The sequence below is a fragment of the Chlorocebus sabaeus genome, chromosome 8, assembly GCF_047675955.1.
Source record: "Chlorocebus sabaeus isolate Y175 chromosome 8, mChlSab1.0.hap1, whole genome shotgun sequence".
Lineage (NCBI taxonomy): Eukaryota > Metazoa > Chordata > Mammalia > Primates > Cercopithecidae > Chlorocebus > Chlorocebus sabaeus.
In genome coordinates this window covers 147431856-147452290 of record NC_132911.1, presented here as the reverse complement: position 1 = coordinate 147452290, position 20435 = coordinate 147431856, and the positions used below count along the sequence as shown (strand labels likewise).

At 49.4% G+C, this 20435-nt stretch overlaps 1 protein-coding gene and 1 pseudogene across 9 annotated transcripts in view; one reads left to right on the top strand and one right to left on the bottom strand.

Moving 5' to 3' along the window:
• Window positions 1-20435, bottom strand: part of IQANK1 (IQ motif and ankyrin repeat containing 1) — a 59214-nt gene that overhangs the window by 32801 nt on the left and 5978 nt on the right. Inside the window, exons 3-4 of one of the 9 annotated variants that reach the window (XR_012093797.1) lie at window positions 19372-20080; window positions 17033-19256 (exon numbers count right to left, since the gene is read on the bottom strand). The exons of 5 other annotated variants lie outside the window; for them this stretch is intronic. Coding sequence is in view for 3 of the 4 variants with exons in the window: in XM_073018492.1 (XP_072874593.1) it covers window positions 19908-20080 (173 nt within the window). In the remaining variant the exon portion in view is untranslated. Of the gene's footprint in view, window positions 1-15447; window positions 16553-17032; window positions 20081-20435 lie in introns of those variants that run through there. 3 more of the 9 variants (XM_038000031.2, XM_073018492.1, XM_073018493.1) reach the window with 3 other exon arrangements.
• LOC103237581 (SREBP regulating gene protein pseudogene) lies at window positions 2205-4359 on the top strand (annotated as a pseudogene).

The window sequence follows — 20435 nt, the reverse complement described above, 5'->3', positions numbered from 1 at the left end:
TACATATAGCTCTAAGACTCCATGTTTGTGGGCTGCAGTGTAGTGGCGTGATCTCAGATCACTGCAGCCTCGACCTCCCCGGGCTCAAGCGATCCTCCTACCTCAGCCTCCAGAGTAGCTGGCACTACAGACAGCTAATGCTTTTGAAAAATGGTTTTGGTAGAGCTGGGGTCTTACTTTGCTGCCCAGGCTGATCTTAAAACTCCCAGGCTGAAGCAATCCTCCCGTATAGGCCTCCTAAATTGCTGGGAGTACAGGTGTGAGTTACCCCGCCAGGCCGAGTTGTCATTATGGCTGTTAGTATGTAATTGTTCAAACTGTTCAAAAATAGATAAATTTTATATTACAAGATTTGGATACATAAAAAACAAAAGTTGGGTCACAAAAGCAAAAGCAGTGCAGCAGACAGGGTCTGAGTCGGAGGCATCCCGTCCGCGCGCAGCTTCCCGGGGCGGAGCGGCAGTCAGGGGCCGGGCGTCTCCGGGCCTCCCAGGGGAGACGCGAGGCGGTCCAGCTACGAGGCTGGCGCGGGGCCCCGAGGATAAAGCGTGGCGGGGGGAGCCGGAGGAGCGGGGCGCCCGCGGGAGATGCTCTGGGTCCCTTCTCCGGCGCGCGGCTCCGGGGACGGTTCCACCTCCAGCCCCACCCGGCTCTGCGCCCCAGGAGTCTCCGCTCTGCGCTCTGCTGCTCCTGGCGAAACCCGCATTGACGCCCTGGTTCAGGCTGGGTCTTCCGGGCCCGCGCGCCTCCCTGACGGTCCTCGGCGTGCACCGGGAGGTCCCGGCCACGCTGCTCCTGCGCTCGGCAGCTGGTCCCGCCCCGCGAAGTCTTCCTCAGTCCAAAGTCGGCCCCATGCCACCGCGCTGGGCCGCGCCCCGGCTCTCCTGTGCCGCCTGCGCGGCGGTGACCGGCTCCTGGGAGGGCCCCGCCGCGATGCAGAGCGCAGAAAAGCCCCGCTGCTCCTCTGCTCCCACTCGGGCATCGCTGCTTCCGGAATCATCTCCGTGGGAGCTCAGGGAACTCTTGTTACTTTAGACTTATAATTGCTGTTTGGCCATTCTTCATAAAAACTTTAGTATTTATTGTATTTATTTTGGACACAGGGTCTCCCTCTGTCGCCCAGGCAGGACTGCAGTGTCACGTTCAGGGTTCACTGCAGCCTCAGCTCGCAGACTCAACCGGTCCTCCCACCTCAGCCTCCCCAGAAGCTGGGACTACGGGCACCTGCCACTATCAACGCTCGCTTTTTTTTTTTTTTTTTGTAGAGATGAGATCTCACCATGTTGCCCAGGCTGGTCTTGAACTCCTGCGCTCCAGCGATCCACCTGACTCAGCCTCCCAAAGAGCTGGGATTACAGGCATGAGCCACCGTGCAAGCCCTACAATTTTAAATACTTAAAGGTAGTCAGTTTTCTGTTTCCTGGCCGTACTCTGATAGATGCAGTACTTGGCACCAGAACGTGCCAGGAGACAGACCCTAAAAGACACAGTTGTGCAGCTGACCTGGTTGTTCCTGTCCTTGTCCTCACCTGTGGCTGACAAGGAAGCCAGGCTCCCTGGGCTCTCAGGGGCTCAGGACTTGCCCTCCCAGCCCTCCCCACGGGAGCCACTGCCCCTTCAGTGGGGTGCTCCAGACAAGGGCGACATCCTGTGCTTTCAGGGCCCACAGAACACTGATTTTGGTGAGTGCCCAATTCTGGGGCCCCAAAACACCGTGGTGGTCCGCCAGTTAAAGTGGTGGCTGGCGGTCAGGGGTCATGCAGTTGTGTCCAAGTTCATCTCAAGCTGGGCCTGGGAGTTCTGCAGAGCCTGCCTGTGGTCACTTTGTAAAAGTTCCTGAGTGTGTAGCTAAAAAGACATCCGAGAAACTGGCGGCATCCTCACATCAGCTCTGCGACCCACAGGGTTATTGCTGTCATGCTATAAGAAGTTAAATGGAAGTCCTGCAATTTTTCTTTCCTACCAGGCTAATGAACTCAAATCTGCATGTCTGGTGAAACTGCCAAGGTTAGTGCTACCCCCAAAAGATGTGAAAGATGCAGGGCTGGTGATCTCCAGCACAGCCCCACTTGACTCCCTAGCTGGGTGAGGCGGAAGGCGGGCATCCCTGGAGAACGTCTGTGGATTTTCACAAAGCTCAGCAGGTGGCTATTCCAACTGCACCTGCTGCTACAGATGTGATATATTTTCCGGAGCAAATCAACATGACCCCTGGCACCTGGAGTGAGCCACTGGCTGGAAAATGCTTTTCTTCCTGTAATAATTCACAAGGATGGGGCTGCTGGGCATGTGGAGCCCTTGCCCAGGCTATCCTCGTCCATGTCCTCAGCAGCACCTTCAGGCAGGAAGAGAGGGAGTGAGACATAGGACTCTCCTCCAGGCTCAAGACCACGACCAGCCCAGCCCATGGAAAGTGCAGGTTAACCTGGGCAGTAGCAGTCACCCAAGCAATCAGTGCTGGAACTCTGTTCAAGGGAAGCGCCTCATCATGGATGAACCAGGCTGTGAGAGGAGGGATTTGCTGGTGAAGGACTGTAACGTCCACATCCCTAGTGTGAAGCAGTACTGCTGTAATGGCTGCTGGCCATGTCTCTTGCTGCCTGCAGCCCAGCCAACAGCTTCTCCTGGAGCATCGTGGTGTTCCAGAACCTCTTCATGGCAGTCGAAGATCAGTAATGAGTCATGTCCGGCCAAATGCAGGAGCTCATCCCAGAGCCTCATCCCCACCGACTGGGATGCCAATGCAAAGAACTGCTATGGAGAAAGCCCACTGGAGCTCTTCTCGGCATGGTGGGCACAGCAGATGCTCTCCAGCTTGGGTGAGGAGCTCGGCTCCTGGGGCACAGCTGCAGCACTCAGGCCAGGCCATGGAAGAAGACAAAGGAAGCGCAAGGAAACCTTGGTTTTGACCACCTCTCGTGTTGTCATCTTTGGCCTCTGTGAACCTCCAGCTGGTCCCATCGGGGAAGGAAGAAACCACAGCCAGGCTCCAGCAGTGCTGGTTCTTGGAGGACTGGACGCTGGGACCTGCACAGGGACCTGTGATTCATGTTTGTCGGGGGCCAGGTGTCACTTTCAGTTTTGATCCAGGCCCCTTCACTGTAAAATTATTTATTGGATTCCTTTGTAGTGGAAAATAATAATGTTTTATGTAGGAGAATGCCTACATAATGGCTACATAATGGTCATTCTAGCTAAAAATGTTCAAGGAAAGTATTTTTGTTGTTCTTGTGTTCTCAAGTTTCATGAGTTAAATCATCCCTTCACCCAGATAAAATGTTTCATCTTTTTTTTTTTTTTTTTTTTTTTTAATATGGAGTCTCGCTCTGTTGCCAGGCTGGAGTGCAGTAGCGCAATCTCGGCTTACCACAACCTCCGCCTCCCAGGTTCAAGCGATTCTCCTGCCTCAGCCTCCCGAATAGCTAGCACTACAGGCATGTGCCACCATGCCCAGCTAATTTTGTATTTTTAGTAGAGACGGAGCTTCTCCATGTTGGTCAGGCTGGCCTCGAACTCCTGACCTCAGGTGATCCACCCGCCTTGGCCTCCCAAAGTGTTGGGATTACAGGCGTGAGCCACTGCGCCCAGCCTGTTTTGCCTTTTAGAATGTGAAAAAATAATAATTTGCAAGAACAACCAGAAATAGTTTGCTTTTACTTAATAGGGCTGACGAAATACCCTCACATTCTTGTCTCACTGCTGGGTCAGTGCCCACTCTCTGAGGTAATCTAATCCAGAGATCTTTATTGGCTTGACCCCCACAAGCATGAACTGATACACTATATTGGTGAACTTATCCTGATTGGACTAAATGAACACAGAGTAGCAAATACCTTGGATGCCTGAGTAAGAAATGACATTTTCATGCAAACCATGAAAATTCAGGGTCCTACAATGTCAGTGAAGTTTCTAGGAATCCAATAGCCTGGGGCATGTTAGAATATCGCCTAAAAGATGAACTACACCAGGCACAGTGGCCTGTAAAATCCCAGCTACTCAAAAGGCTGAGGTGGGAGAATTGCTTGAGCCCAGGAGTTCTAGGCTGCCATGAGCTATGATCATGCCACTCCAGAGTGGGTGACACAGTGAGATGCCATCTCTAAAAAAAAAAAAAAAACAAAACTTAAGATGAAAGACACATTGTGTACCTTACACTACCTGCCACTATAAACCGGGCATATCTGCAGGCCTGTGTGCTTTTTCTCAGGCAACATTGGAGCCCTGCGACCCATTTCACTAAGTAGTTCATGGTCTGCTGGCTTTGAGTTGGCCCCTGGGCAAGAAAAGGCTGTGCAGTAAGACCAGCATTCAATGCCACCTGCTTTACCACTTGAGCCTTATGACCCAATAGATCAGTGACACTCAGACTGCCAGTTGCACAAATGAATACTGTTTGAAGCTTCTGGAGAAACCCAGTAAGAAAAGCACAGCACAGAACCCTAGAGTTTTAGAGCAGTCATGCCCTCTTGTGCATAAAACTTTTTTTTTTTTTTTTTTTTTTTAAGACAGAGTGCTATTCTGTCGCCCAGGCTGGAGAGCAGTGGTGCAATCACAGCTCACTGCAGCCTTGACCTCCCAATGCTCAAGCAGTCCTCTTGTCTCAGCCTCCCAAGTGGCTAGGACTAAAAGTGTGCACCACCACACCCAGCTTTCTTTTTTTTTAACTTTTTTAGTAGAGACAGTGTCTCACTGCATTGCCCAGGCTGGTCTGAAACTCCTGGGCTCAAGCAATCCTCCTGCCTCAGCTTCCCGAAGTGCTGGGATTACAGGTGTGAGCCTAAGCTATTCTTCTTTTGAGAAACAAACTCTGGTTTGCTATGGGGCCCTGGTAAGCACTGATGCCTAATCACAAGACATCCAATAACTACACAATTTGGGATAGTCATCATGAACTGATGGTACCAGACCCACCAAGCCATGAGGTTGGGCATGTGTACCAGCAATTCATCATCAAATGAAGATGAAACATAAGAAACTGGGTTTGCAAAGGTCCTGGCAGCTCAGCTGCCTGTGACACGGAGTGCTCCTCCATCACCTCCTCCCTCTTGATCCACACCAATGGCATCACGGGAAACTCCTCATAGTCACCTGACTGACAAGGAAGGAAAAGCAGCCCTGGTTCTCAGACAGCCCCTCGGGGTGTACTGAGCTCCAGCCTTGTCAGGAGTGTGCCTGGCAATGAGAAGCACTTTGAGCGGTGAATTTTGTTGTCCATTTTGTCGGGACTAAGAGATCCATGGAAGAACATATTGACTTTGTTCCTGGTGATAGTTAACGGTTTGGCTAGATACCAAAAAGAGCAGGCTTGGAAGATTGGTAAGAAGGACATCTGGGAAAGAGGATGTAGGTGAACAGCACAGAATGTGAAGATGTTGTGCACCTTTGCAAATGTCCACCAGAGTCATGCATTTTGGGGAGACGTACCAAGAGGGATCATCAGGAGGAGGATGCCATGCACTGTGGATGGCAGTCACACTTTCCAGCCACCTTCATGCTTTATCAGTGAGCAGCAGCAGAGATGGGGGCTTTGCATAGGCTCTGCAATATAGATCTTCCTCCCCCCAAGGCTGCCACCACTGAATGCTGAACCTTCCAGCAGCAGAGATGGACACTGAGCTCCCAGCATAGCTCTACTTCTGGGGGCTCAGCCACCTGCCAGTAGGCTGACCACATTGAACCCTTTCCATCATGAAGGGGCACTGTGTGTCCTCACTGGAGGAATGGATTCTGGATATGAATTTGTTCTTGACTGCAATGATTTTGCCCATGCCACCGTGAATTTATAAAATATCTATTCCAGCCAGGCACGGTGGCTCACACCTGTAATTCCAGCACTTTGGGAGGCCAAGGCAGGCGGATCACTTGAGGTAAGGAGTGCCATCCACAGACCAGTCTGGCCAACATGATGAAACCCCGTCTCTACTAAAAATACAAAAATTAGCCTGGCATGGTAGTGGCACCTATAATCCCAGCTACTTGGGAGGCCGAGGCACAAGAATTGCTTGAACCTGGGAGGCGGATGTTGCAGTGAGCCAAGATCACGCCATTGTACTCCAGCCTGGGGACAGAGCAAGACTCCATCTCAATAAATAAATAAATAAATAAAATATTTATTCCACATCATAGTAACACACACAACATTGATCCTGACTAAGGAACTTATTTTCCAGCTAACTTCTTGCCCATGGAATGCACTGGTCTTACTAGGTGTCCTGGCTCTAGAGGCAGCTGGCGTGATAGAATGGTTTAGTGGCCTTAAGACCTGGTTGCAGTGCCAGTTGGGAGATTGTATCCTGAGAATATATCATTGTGTCTTATGGGACATAGTATATGCTTTGAATCAGTGACTGATTTATGGTGCTGTGGGAGAAAGCTCTATAATGGCCCCGGTTATTCTTGCTCCTGGTACTCATGCCTTGTGTAATTCTTTTCCCTTGAGTGTGGGTGGGTCCTGTGACTTGCTTCTCACCAAGAGAACACAGCGAACATAATGGGATGTCCATCATTCCCATAATTATGTTACATAAGATTGCTACCTTTGTCTTGATGGCAGACTCCCCTGCAGGCTTTGATGAATTAGGCTGCCATGTTGCAAGATGTCCTAGGCAGAGGCTCATGTAGCAAGACTGACAGCTAGCAAGACATGAGGACCCTCAGCCCAACTGCCCACAGGGAACTGAATTTCATCAACAAGTATGGGAGCTTGCAGGTGCATCCTTCCCCAGTCTATCCTGGAGATGAGAATGCAGCCCTGGCTGAAACACCTTGGCATTAGCCTTGTAAGAGGTGCTGAGCCGGAGGATCCATTTAGACTGTGCCAGGACTCCTGACCCACAAAAACGGCCAGATGATAAGATAGTCATGAAGTTTGTGGTCACTTGTTAAGCAGCAATGGATCCTGAGGGGCAGACAAAGCAGCAGCAGCTATTGTCATGGCCCCTCCCCACATTGTTGCAAGCCCCTCCCCCTCTGACTGAAGTGACTTCCAGGGATTTAAAGAGCTGGTGCCTTTTTTCCCTCTGAATTTATTTCTTTTTCTCTTCTTAGGAGCCAAACATGAAACACTAGGACATTCAAAACAACTGTATATACTGGGGAAATTAGAAAGTGACCATAAATGCCAAAGAAAGGCTCAGAAGGGTCCCAAGAAGACCTTAAGTTTATACCCCAGCTGAGCCTTGGAACAGAGACAGCTACAACAGTAGTAAAGAAAACAAACAAAACCCAGCAAACCCTGGGGAAGGAGGAGAGTCTGACTTCCAGAGTTACCACATTACTAGATTCAAATGTCCAGTTTCCAACAAAAGTTCATATGGCATACAAAGAAACAGGAAAGTATGGCCAATCCAAATGAAAACAAAAATAAATCAACAGAAACTATCTCAGAAAAGCTGGGCATGGTGGCTCACACATATAATCCCAACACTTTGGGAGGCCAGGGCGGGCAGATCACCTGAGGTCAGGAGTTTCAGACCAGCCTGGACAACATGGTGAAATCCCTGTCTCTACCAAAAATACAAAAATTATCCTAATGTGGTGGAGGGCGCCTGTAATCTCAGCTACTTGGGAGGCTAAGGCAGGAGAATCACTTGAAACCGGGAGGCAGAGGTTGCAGTAAGCCAAGATCATGACACTACACTCCAGCCTGGGAGACAGACCGAGACTCCGTCTAAAAAAAAAAAAAGAAATATTCCCTAAAAATAACCTTAATAGCATGGCTACTAGACAAAGACTTAAAACAATTATCTTAAAGAACTCAAGCACTAAAGGAAGACATGGAAGAAGTCAAGAAAAATGTATGAATGAAATGGAAATATTAACAAAAAGGCCAGGCACAGTGGCTCACACCTGTAATCCCAGAACCTTGGGAGGCTGAGGCAGGTGGGTCACTTAATCCCAGGAGTTCAAGACCAGCCTGGGCAACATGTTTAGCAAAACCCTGTCTCTACGAGAAACAAAAACAAAAACAAAAATTAGCCAGGCATGGTGGCACACACCTGTAGTCCAAGCTACTCAGGAGGCTGAGGAGGGAGGACTGCTTGAGCCAAGGAGGTCAAAGTTGCAGTGAGCTGTGACTGTGCCACTGCACTCCAGCCTGGGTGACAGAGTGAGACCCTGTCTCAAAAGAAAAAAAAAAAAATGAACAGAGACTAAGGGACCTGTGGGACACCATCAAATGGGCCAACACATACATTTTGGGTACCTCAGAAAGAGAAGAAAGAGAAGGAGGCAGAGAGAATACAGTCATGCATCACTTAACAACAAAAATGTGTTCTGAGAAATACATCCTAACATGATTTCATCATTGTGTGAACATCACAGAGAGTACTCATACAAGCCTACAAGGTATAGCTACTGTATACCTAAACCATAGGGTATATAACTTACTGCTCCGAGGCTACAAATGTGTACAGCATGTTACTGTATTTAATACTTAGGCAATTATAACACAATGGTAAGTATTTTTGTATCTAAGTACATATAAACATAAAAAGTACAGTAAAATACAGTATTATCATATTTGAGGACCACCATCATATATGCAGTCCATTGATGACCAAAATGTCATTATGCAGCATATGACTATGTTTGAAGAAATAATGGTGGAATACTTCCCAAATTTGATGAAGACATGCATATAAACATCCAAGCAGCTCAAGTAACTCCAAGTAAAATGAACTCAGAGACCCACACTGAGACACATTATAGTCAAACGTTTGAAACACAAAGTTAGAGATAATCCTGAAAGCAGCAAGAGGGAAGCAACTTGTCACATACAAGGGATCCTCAATAAAATGACAAGCAGATTTTTCATCAGAAACTTGGAGGCCAGAAGGCAGAGGGCCAATATATTTAAAGTGCTAAAAGAAGTGGCTCATGCCTGTAATCCCAGCACTTTGGGAGGCCAAGGTGGGCAGATCACCTGAGGTCAGGAGTTTGAGATCAGCCTGGCCAACATGCTGAAACCATGTCTCTATAAAAATACGAAAATTAGCTGGGCCTGGTGGCAGGCGCCTATAATCCAAGCTACTCAGGAGGCTGAGCCAGGAGAATCACTTGAACCTGGGAGGCAGGGGTTGTGGTGAGCCAAGATTGTGCCACTGCACTCCAGCCTGGGCAACAGAGTAAGGTACCCTCTCAAAAATAAAAATAATAATAATAATAAAAAATAAAGTGTTAAAAGAAAAAAAAAAAAACAACTAGCAACAAAGAATCCTATATCCGGCAAAACTATCCTTCATATGTGAGGGAGACAATAAGACATTCTCAGATAAACAAAAGCTGAGGGAGTTTGTTACTACTAGACCTGCCCTGCAAGAAATGCTCAAGGAAGTCCTGTAGGTTGAAATGAAAGGACACTAGATGGTAACTCAAAGCTGTTAAGAAGAAATAAATATCTCAATAAAGGTAAACATGTGGGCCGGGCACGGTGGCTCACGCCTGTAATCCCAGCACTTTGGGAGGCCAAGGCAGGCGGATCACAAGGTCAGGAGATTGAGACCACGGTGAAACCCCATCTCTACTAAAAATACAAAAAAAAATTAGCCAGGCACAGTGGCAGGCACCTGTGTCCCAGCTACTCAGGGGGCTGAGGCAGGAGAATGGTGTGAACCTGAGAGGCAGAGCTTGCAGTGAGCCGAGATCGCGCCACTGCACTCCAGCCTGGGGGACAGAGTGAGACTCTGTCTCAAAAAAAAAAAAAAAAAAAGGATTAATTTCTAAGTCTATGTTTTGTTTTCTATAGGATTTAATATATATATTATTATATATGTTATATATAATATATATTATATATTGTATATATAATATATTATTATATATTATACTATATATATATTAAATCCTATATATACACACACACACATTTTTTTTTTTGGATTTCACCATGTTAGCCAGGATGGTCTCGATCTCCTGACCTCATGATCCACCCACCTCGGCCTCCCAAAGTGCTGGGATTACAGGCGTGAGCCACCGTGCCCAGCCACTTTTGTTTTTTTGAGATGCAGTCTCACTCTGTTGTGCAGGCTGGAGTGCAATGGTGTGATCTTGGTTCACTGCAACCTCTGCCTCCCAGGTTCAAGTGATTCTCCTGCCTCAGCCTCCCAAGTAGCTGGGATTACAGGCACCTGCCACCACAACCGACTAATTTTTATATTTTTAGTAGAGATGGGGTTTCACCATGTTGGTCAGGTTGGTCTTGAACTTCTGACCTCAGGTAATCCACCCATCTCAGCCTCCCAAAGTGCTGGGATTACAGGCCTGAGCCACCACACCCAGTCCACATTTTTAAATTATTAGTTTAAAAGCTATTATTACTATAATTTTGGTTTGTAATTCCACTTTTTTTCCTAATTTAAGAGATCAGTGCATTTATAAGAATTATTTATGTTTTGGGGTACACAAGGTATAAAGATGTAATTTTGTGACATCAGCAACTGAAAGGAGTGGAGACAAAGGTGTAAAGGAACAGAGTTTTTAATGTCGTTGAAGTTAAGCTGGCATAAATTCAAATTGGAGGGTTAGAACTTTAGGGTGTTAAATGTAAACCCCATAGTAACCACAAGGAAAACCTATAGAATATATACCAAAGGAATTGAGGGAGAAATTCAAACATTTCACTACAAAAAAATAAACTAAACACAAAAGAAGACAGTAATTCAGGAAATGAGGGACAAAAAAGTTATATGGCATATAGAAAACCAACAGCAAAATGACAGAAGTAGGTCATTTCTTGTCAGTAATTATTTTATTATTATTATTATTATTTTAGAGATGGGGTCTTGCTCTGTCACCAAGGCTGGAGTACAGTGGTGCAATCATAGCTCACTGTAACCTCAAACTCCTGGGTTCAAGTGATCCTCCCATCTCAGCCTTCCACGTAGCTAGCACTACAGGCACATGCCACCATGCCTGGCTAATTTTCTGTAGAATGTGGCCCAGGCTGGTCTCCAACTCCAGGTCTCAAGCAATCCTCTCATCTCAGCCTCCCAAAGCACTGGGATTACAGGCATGAACCACTGTGTCCAGCCTCTCCTTATCACTAATTACTTTAAATGTAAATGGATTAAACTCTCCAATCAAAAGACAGAGATTGGCAGGATGGATAAAAACCCCTGATCCAAGTATATGCTGTCTACAAAAGATTCACTTTAGATTAAAAAACACAAACATTGAAAATGAAAACATAGAAAAAGACACTCCATGCAAATAGAAACTGAAAGAGAGCAGGAATGACTGTACTAGCATCAGACAACACAGATTTTTAAATCAAAAAAGTTCACAAGGAAGGTCAGGCACAGTGACTCACACCTGTAATCTCAGCCCTTTGGGAGGCTGAGGAGGGCAGATGACCTGAAGTCGGGGGTTCGAGACCAGCCTGACCAACATGAGAAACCCCAACTCTACTAAAAATACAAAATTAGCTGAGTGTGGTGGCCGGCGCCTGTAATCCCAGCTAGTTGGGAGGCTGAGGCAGGAGAATCTCTTGAACCCAGGAGGCAGAGGTTGCGGTGAGCCGAGAACGTGCCATTGCACTCCAGCCTGGGCAACAAGAGTGAAACTCCACCTCCAAAAAAATAAATAAATAAATAATAAAAATAAATTTTTTTTAAAAGTTCACAAGAGACAAAGAAGGACATTATGTATCAAAAAAAAAGTTCAATATAGCAAGAATATGTCATAATTATAAATATGTATGTACCTAATGTCTGATCATCAAAATATATGAAGCAGGCCAGGCATGGTAGCTTGCACCTGTAATCCCAGCATTTTGAGAGGCTCAGGCAGGCAGATCACCTGAGGTCAGCAGTTTGAGACCACGCTGGCCAACATGGCGAAACCCCATCTCCACAGAAAATACAAAAATTAGCCAGGCATGGTGGCGGATGCCTATAATCCCAGGTACCAGGAGGTGGAGGTTGCAGTGAGTCGAGATCATGCCACTGCACTCCAGCCTGGGCAACAGAGTGAGACCCCCTCTCAAAAAAAAAAAAATATATATATATACACACACACACACACACACACACACACACACGCATATATATTTATATTTGTATATAAGAAGCAAAAGCCAACACAATGGACTGAAGGGAGACATAGACAGTTTCACAATAATAGTTAGAGACAATACCCCCCCTCATATGGACAGAATAACCAGGCAGAAGATAAGAAGATAAGTAAAGAAATAAAGGACTTGCTGGGCATGGTGGCTCACACCTGTAATCCCAGCACTTTGGGAAGCCAAGTCGAGTAGATCACTTGAGCTTAGGAATTCAAGACCACCCTGGGCAACACGGTAAAACCCTGTCTCTACAAAAAATACAAAAATTAGCCAGGCGCAGTGGTGTATGCCTGTAATCCCAGCTACTTGGAAGGCTGAGACAAGAGAATCGCTTGAGCCCGGGAGGCAGAGGTTGCAGTGAGCTGAGATTGTGCCGTTGCACTCCAGCCTGGGTGACAGGAGTAAAACCCTAAGAAAATAAACGAAAGGAGAAGAAAAGAAAAGGACTTAACACAATCAACCAACTAGATCTAACAGACATACAGTAACACTCTACCCAATAATAGCATATACATTCTTCTCAACTGTATATGGGATATTTTCAAGGGTAGACCATATGTTAGGCCACAGATTAATTCTCAATAGATTTTTTAAAATCACACTGTACAAAGTATCTTCTCTGACCACAGTGGGATAAGGTTAGAAATCAATAACAGAAGTAAAAGTGGAAAATTCACAAAATGGTGGAATTAAACAATATACTATTTAAAAAAAAAATACACTCTTTTTTTTTTTTTTTTTTTGAGACGGAGTCTCTGTCGTACAGGCTGGAGTGCAGTGGCAGGATCTCCACTCACTGCAAGCTCCGCCTCCCGGGTTCACGCCATTCTCCTGCCTCAGCATCCCCAGTAGCCGGGACTACAGGCGCCGCCACCACGCCTGGCTAAGTTTTGTATTTGTAGTAGAGACGGGGTTTCACCATGTTAGCCAGGGTGGTCTCGATCTCCCGACCTCGTGATCCGCCCATCTCGGCCTCCCAAAGTGCTGGGATTACAGGCGTGAGCCACTGCACCTGGCCAACAATACACTCTTTTTTTTTTTTTTTTTTTTTTGAGACGGAGTCTTGCTCTGTAGCCCGGGCTGGACTGCAGTGGCCGGATCTCAGCTCACTGCAAGCTCCGCCTCCCGGGTTTACGCCATTCTCCTGCCTCAGCCTCCGGAGTAGCTGGGACTACAGGCGCCCGCCACCTCGCCCGGCTAGTTTTTTTGTATTTTTAGTAGAGACGGGGTTTCACCGAGTTAGCCAGGATGGTCTCGATCTCCTGACCTCGTGATCCGCCCGTCTCGGCCTCCCAAAGTGCTGGGATTACAGGCTTGAGCCACCGCGCCTGGCTAACAATACACTCTTAAACAGTCAATCGATCAAAAAAGAAATCACAAAGAAAATTAGGAAATACTTAGAAACAAATGGAAGCAAAAACACAACATACCAAACTTAGGAGATACAGCAAAAGCAGTGCTAAGGGGGAAATTTACAGCTATAAATGCTCAAATAAATAAATAAGATCTCAAATCAATAACCTACCTAACTTTACAACTTAAGGAAATACAGAAAGAAGACCAAACTAAAGCCAAAGCTAGCAGAAGGAAAGAAATAATAAAGATTAGGGCAGAGATAGACAAAATAGAGAATACAAAAACGTAGAGAAAAAAATGAAACTAAAAGTTGATTTTTTGGAAGGATCAACAAAATTGACAAACTTTTAGCTAGATGGACTAAGAAAAAAAAAGAGAGAGAAGGCTAAAATTACCAAGACCAGAAACAAAAGTGGGAACATTACTACTGATTCTATAGAAACAAAAAAATATTGGCCGGGCACGGTGGCTCACGCTTGTAATCCCAGCACTTTGGGAGGCCAAGGCGGGTGGATCACCAGGTCAGGAGATCGAGACCACCCTGGCTAACATGGTGAAATCCTGTCTCTACTAAAAATACAAAAAATTAGCCAGGCGTGGTGGCAGGTGCCTGTAGTCTCAGCTACTCGGGAGGCTGAGGCAGGAGAATGGCGTGAACCCGGGAGGTGGAGCTTGCAGTAAGCCAAGATCGTGCCACTGCACTCCAGCCTGGGCGACAGAGTGAGACTCCATCTCAAAAATAAATAAATAAATAATATAAAAAAAAAAGAAATAAAAAATATCATAAGAGAGTACTCTGAACAATTAGATGCCAACAAATTGAGTGACCTAGATGAAGTGGACAAATTCCTAGAAACACAAAACTTAACAAGACTAAATCATGAAGAAATAGAAAATCTGAATAGACATATAACTAGCAAGGAGATTAAATGAGTAATCAAAAATCTCCAAAGACTGGGCATGGTGGCTCACACCTATAATCTCAACACTTTGGGAAACCAAGGTGGGAGGATCACCTGAGCCTAGGAGTTCAAGAGCAGCCTGGACAACATAGTGAGAACCCATCTCTTCAAAAAATTAAAAATTTAGCCACGCATGGTGGCACATACCTATAGTCCCAGCTACTCAGGAGGCTGAGGCAAGAGAATCGCTTGAACCCGGGAGGCGGAGGTTGCCATGAGTCAAGATCACCCCCTGCACTCCAGCCTGGGCAACAGAGCGAGACTCCATCTCAAAAAGAAAAAAAAAAAAAGAAATGCATGAATGAGTGAACTCCTGGCATCTTTCAGGAGCTCTATGGTGACTGTCTTCTGTAAGCTTGGGTTGACACTGGAGAAAACAGCCAGGGAACTGGTTGCCCTACTATCAACTGGGATGTGGGATTCTGGATAAGAAGAGGTCAGTAGGGTATTGCTGACCCAGTGAGTATGATCAGAGACACATCAGGCTCTGCCAGCCAGACAGCAGCTGCCACTGTCTCTCCCAGTCTCCAGATGTAAGTGAAATTCAGATTCACAACTGCCAAAGTGAAGAGGAGGCTGGAAGCTCTCCCAACACAAAGCATGCCAACCACTCCCACCAGTTACGCTCCTACTCTGTCCCCGAAGGAGTCTGTGGCCATTTGCCAGGGTTAAGTGTCACCGACATAGAGGGGCACAGAGAGGCTTTTCGAGGACGGGAACATGGTGTGTAGCCGGACACTGACATTGACGCCAGGACTTTGATAGGATCACCACGCCCCTCTGTTTATGGAAGTCATGGAAGGCACTGTGGCCCAAGTCCATCCCTAATGGGTCCAGTGGGTCTGCAGATCTGCCCTGTTTATTGGGATACACATTCTTAGCTGCCAGCTGAACGCTCACATTGGCTCCTTGGCCAGAGGAGTAAGGGTGGTTACGGTAGGAAGAACCAAGTGAGAGCCTGTGGAACTTCTTCCCTCCAGCAAGACAGTGAGCCTGACAGAAGAAGTGCTTTGCTTGAGGAATTGCAGAGGTTAACACCAACATCGGAGACCAGGGAAGCAGGTGTGGTGGTTCCTATCTCTTCCTATTAGGTTCACCTGCCCGGCCTTTGTGACAACAAATTAATAACGACCGTGGGTGACAGACTGCAGCAAACCCGAAGAGGCAGCAGGGCCTGTGAGAGCTGCCATGCCGCGAGTGGTCTTTTTGCCACAGCAGATCAACATAGCCTCTGCAGCTGGTGTGTGACTAGCATCTTGGCAAAGTCTTTCTTCTCCATATCCTCACTTGGGAGGGTCAGAAGCAGTTCATCTTCACCAGCAGACAGCAGCACTCCTTCCCTGCCTCGTCTCAGGGCTGTGGCTGCTCCTGGGCTTTCTGGTGGGCGGAATAATGTCTCCCAAAGATGTCCACCTCCTGCCCCCTGGAACTTGTGAATACTTGAGGTGATGCAGCAAAAATGGAATGGAGATTGCAGATGAATTAAGGTTGCTCATCGGCTGACCTTAGGCCAGGAAGACCATCCCAGATTACCCGGGGAGATCCAATGCAATCACGAGGGTCTGTAAAATTGGAAGAGGAGCCAGACCTGATGGTTCAAGCCTGCAATCCCAGCTACTTTGGAGGCCAAGGCAGGAGGATGGCTCGGGCCTAGGATTTCGAGACCAGCCTGGGCAACATAGCAAGATGCTGTCTCAAAAAAACAAAGAAAAGAAAAAAAAAAAAAAAGATAGAGAGAAAAGCTGGCTAATAGAAGCAGATGAATGGCTGGCCCAGATGTTAAATTTAGCAGAAAAGAGCTTTAAATAGGTATTGTAAGTATATTAAGGAAAATATGAATGAAATGGATGCAAATATGGATAATTTTCAAAAAGGAACTAAGATGTATTAAAAGCAAATCCAGCGGCTGGGAGCAGTGGCTTACGCCTGTAATCCCAGCACTTTGGGAGGCCGAGGCGGGCAGATCACAAGGTTAAGAGATCGAGACCATCCTGGCCAACATGGTGAAACCCTGTCTCTAAAAACACAAAAATTAGCCGGGTGTGGTGGCACACACCTGTAGTTCCAGCTTCTCAGGAGGCTGAGGCAGAATTGCCTGAACCTGGGAGGAGGAGGCTGCAGTGAGCCAACCCCCAGTGCACTCCAGCCTGGCAACAGAGGGAAACTCCATCTCAAAAAAAAAGAAAAAGAATCCAATAGGTATTCAGAAACTAAAAACTACAACATATGAAACGAATGTTTCTGACCTCATTTCTCTGTAAATGGCAGTGTAATTATTCATATGACAAAATGATTTTTTAAAACACACACTATAAGGCAGATGTTTCAGTCACTTCTGAAGCAGGCTTCATGGCCTGGTGTTAAATGCCAGATCTACAAAAGTTCAGCTTAAAGAACACACCCAAGACGATGCATTTCCAAGTGCAATTGTAATTCCACTGAGCAAATGAAGCGGGGGCCGTATGTCTAAATGCTAAACAAAGACGCAGTCTCTTAAGTTTTCCATCTTAACAGCAAAATCCAGACTGGAAGACTCAAGTCAAACAGCCCAAGTCCAAAGATGAAAAAAAGATGGAGAAAAACCTATCGTGACACTGAAAGAGGCTTGCCGGACATGTGAGCACACACCTGTAGTCCCAGCTACTTAGGCTGAGGCGGGAGGATCACTTGAGCCCAAGAGGTGGAGGCTGCAGTGAGCTGGGGTTACGCCTGGGAATAGTCCCTGAACTCCAGCCTGGGCAAGACAGCTGACCCCGTCTCAAAAAAACAAAACAAAACATTAAAAAACCCAAACCAAAAACAGTGGAAGAGGGAGGCAGAAGTGGAGAGCCAGAGGGAAGGAAACCTGCAGCACGGCTGGCTTTCCTCCACGTCAGCCTGCCAAGGCCATGCCTAGTGGCCACCCTGCAGAGCTGGTAGATGTGGCGGCTGCTACAGCGGCAAGGGGACACAGGCACAGGAACCCCCCATCTCCTGGGCATCTCAATGGTCCCCGGAGTTCTGGGGGGCGGGGGATAAAGCACCCGGTGAAGGGGTCCATAGATCTAGGCTGTGCCAGGACACCACAGGGCAAAAGACAGATTCTGGCACCTGTGCCTCCATCCAGCAAGAAAGACCCCATGCTCGGCAGGCCCCTTAGCACCGTGGCAGCAGCACAGGCTGTGTTTGGGGTCACTGCCCCACCCGCTGACTGAGAGGCCCAGAGGCTCGCCGTCCCCAGTGTGGCCCAGGGCTGCTGGCTACGGTGAAAGTTTCCTGGCTGCTTGGACCACACTGTCTGTCCCGAGGATCCAGTGTGCAGGAGGTAGGGTGGGTGTGGAGCCTCCGGCAGGCCCCTGTGGAGCCTCCCACAGGTTTCTGGGGCTCTGGGGCTCTGGGGCTCAGCCACACCTTCCTAGTGGAGGCTATTCTTCTTTTGGAAAGCAGCTCCTGGAATGCTGCCTTCCCAGGCTGGGTTTCCCTGCTCCACAGTCATGCCCTTGGGCAGCCCAGCAGCCAACTACTGCGTGGTGGGAACGGTGTTTGCGGGCCCAGCCCAGACGACACAGGTGAGTCCCTGGGCCCATCGCATTGCCCCCTTTTGCAGCACAGATGCTGCCTGGGGAGGGCACCAATGCAGAGGAAAGGCTGGGAAAGGCTCCCACACGCTGGCATCAACTCCAGCCTGACCTCCCCCGCACTCTGCAGTCCCATGCAGGGAGGTCCTGGGGGGCAGCGGTGAGGGACAGCCCCCCGGGGGCACCTGATCACCCACTTCCTGTGTATCACTAACTCCGGACACCAGTGAGGGCTGGGGCTGGCTCTCCAGGGCCCCAGACAGTGGTGATGCGGAGAGTTGGAAAAGGCTGGGGGATGGGTCTGTGAGGAGCAGGGAAAGCCAAGCTCAGGGGGAGGCTCTGCATCCTGCAGGGACGCCCCTATAGAGAGTCGGCCACGGCGGGGCACAGACAAGCAGGTGGACATCATGACCACACCATGGACAGCAGCCAGCAGGCCCTGGGGCAGAGTGGCATGGGGGCAGGAATGGTGGCTACACCAACAGCATGAGCTCCTTTTCCAAGACTGATCTAGAGCAAGTCCTACCCACGCAGAACAAGCCCTCTTTACAGATCATCAGACATGTGGGGAGAGCAGGGCTGCAGGCCGAGAGGAGGAGGCTGGGGAAGGCGTGCTCTGTCTGGATGGACTTCCTGGAATAGCCTCCGAGTGCAAAAATAGCGTGTCCATGTGATGGCCACCAGGTGTCCCCGAAGCACAGAAGGCGCTGAGTCAGCAGCATGGACTCCTCCGAAGGCACGTGAGCTGGGTGGCCACGGCTGTGGGCTGGAGCCTCGCACATCCTCAACACTAAGTGCCCAGCCCTGAGCCTACCGTCTGGAGGCAGGGCAGTCTCACTTGACACCTGCTGCTCTGAAGGGGACACAGCCTGTTCTGGCTAAAATAGACTTCCTAGCAGATGTGGAGAATCCCCCCTGCCAACCCCACCGGTGCGGTCCCAGCACCCCTAGCAGCCCTGCTTCTGAGCCGGAAACCCACTTTGTAGCAAAAAGAGGCACCATGGCAGGAGTCATGGAGCTCCCTGTGTCTTGGTGTCACTTTCTCCAGGTGCGGGCTCCTGATGGGAAGCCCTGAGGGTCAGTGCAGCCAGGATGCAGCTCCTGGCCCTGTGGCCTCCAGTCTGAGTTTCCCTCGACCAGATGAAGCTTCCTGGTCCTGTCTGCCCCACACCCCGCAGAGCGAGTGAGGCAGGGCTGTACTGGAGGAAGGCTAGGAGTCCACCTCAAACTACAGAAAGCAAAATGGGGGCTTCCCTGCCTTTCCCTGACACCGAGAGCAGAAGAGCAGCCTCTTGGTTTCCCATCAGGAGCCTGCACCTGGAGAAAATGACACCAAGACACTGGAATGATTGGAGATGATCCTGGGCAGAGCCCCAGTTCTGGCCTTCAGTGACAGAAGGGACATCCTCCCCAGATTTTCCTAGGGTCTGACCTTGCCTGTGTTCCCCGCTTCCTCTCACAGCCGCCTCTTGCCAAGGCCAAATTCCCATCTATTGGACAGGCTCCACTGCTTACATCCCACGGGTCCTTCCGCGGCGGTGCTTCCGCGCACCTGTGGCTCTTATCAAACAACTGCCACTACTTCCGTCCTCAGGACAGGGTTGAGCTCCTTATCCTGGCACCTGGGGCGCGGTGTGAGGGGGTATACAGGCAATCAGGCGATGGGCGGTGCCGGGCCTGAGCTGAGGGATACAGCTGGCTGTTGGTGCCAGGCCTGCATCTATCTGGACGCTGCAGCCAGCATGGCCCCAGCAGGGGCGTCAGGGTCAGACCTGATGTGGGCCGCGAGGCCCTATGGGCTCCGTGGAGAGGAGCCCAGGGAAGAGCAGGCGGAACCGTGGGTGAAGTAGGCCCGCGGCACCAGCGCAGAAGCAGGAGGGCGGGCAGCCGCGAGGACAGAATGAGCAGTGAGGAAGGCGGCGGGCGCGTGGAAACCGACGAGTTCGCGTTGGGAGGCGCTGCTGAGCCTCAGGGCGGTTCCGGGCCCGGCACAACGTTTGAGCGGCCGACCCCGGTCGGGAGCAGCGCAGGGTGGGAGCTTCGGGAGCAGCGCAGGGTGGGAGCTGCGGAGCCTAAGGCGGCGATCTGGCCCGAGGCGACGGCGCGGTGTCCCGTTTCCTGCCACCGGAGGGCGGCGCGCGCTGGGCGGGCACGATGCGGTGGACCCGCGATGAAGGCGGACCCGGGATGGAGGCGGCCCCGACCCCCGCGAGGGCGAGTGGCGCAGGGCTGGGTCTTCCCGAGAGGCTACGCACCCGGGCGGCGGGCGAGAGCCGGGCGCGGCGGGAGGGGCTTGGGTGTGTCGCGGGTCTGCGCCGAGCACTCACAGGTGAGGGTACACGCGCATACACACACGTGCACCCACCTGCACACGCGCACAAGCACACGTGTATATGACATGCAAGCGCGCGCCCACTCCGAGCGTGTCCCGGCCCAGGGCAGCCCCCTGCCAACAGCTCACCCGCTCACCCCCAGCGGGCGCAGGACGCGCGGGCT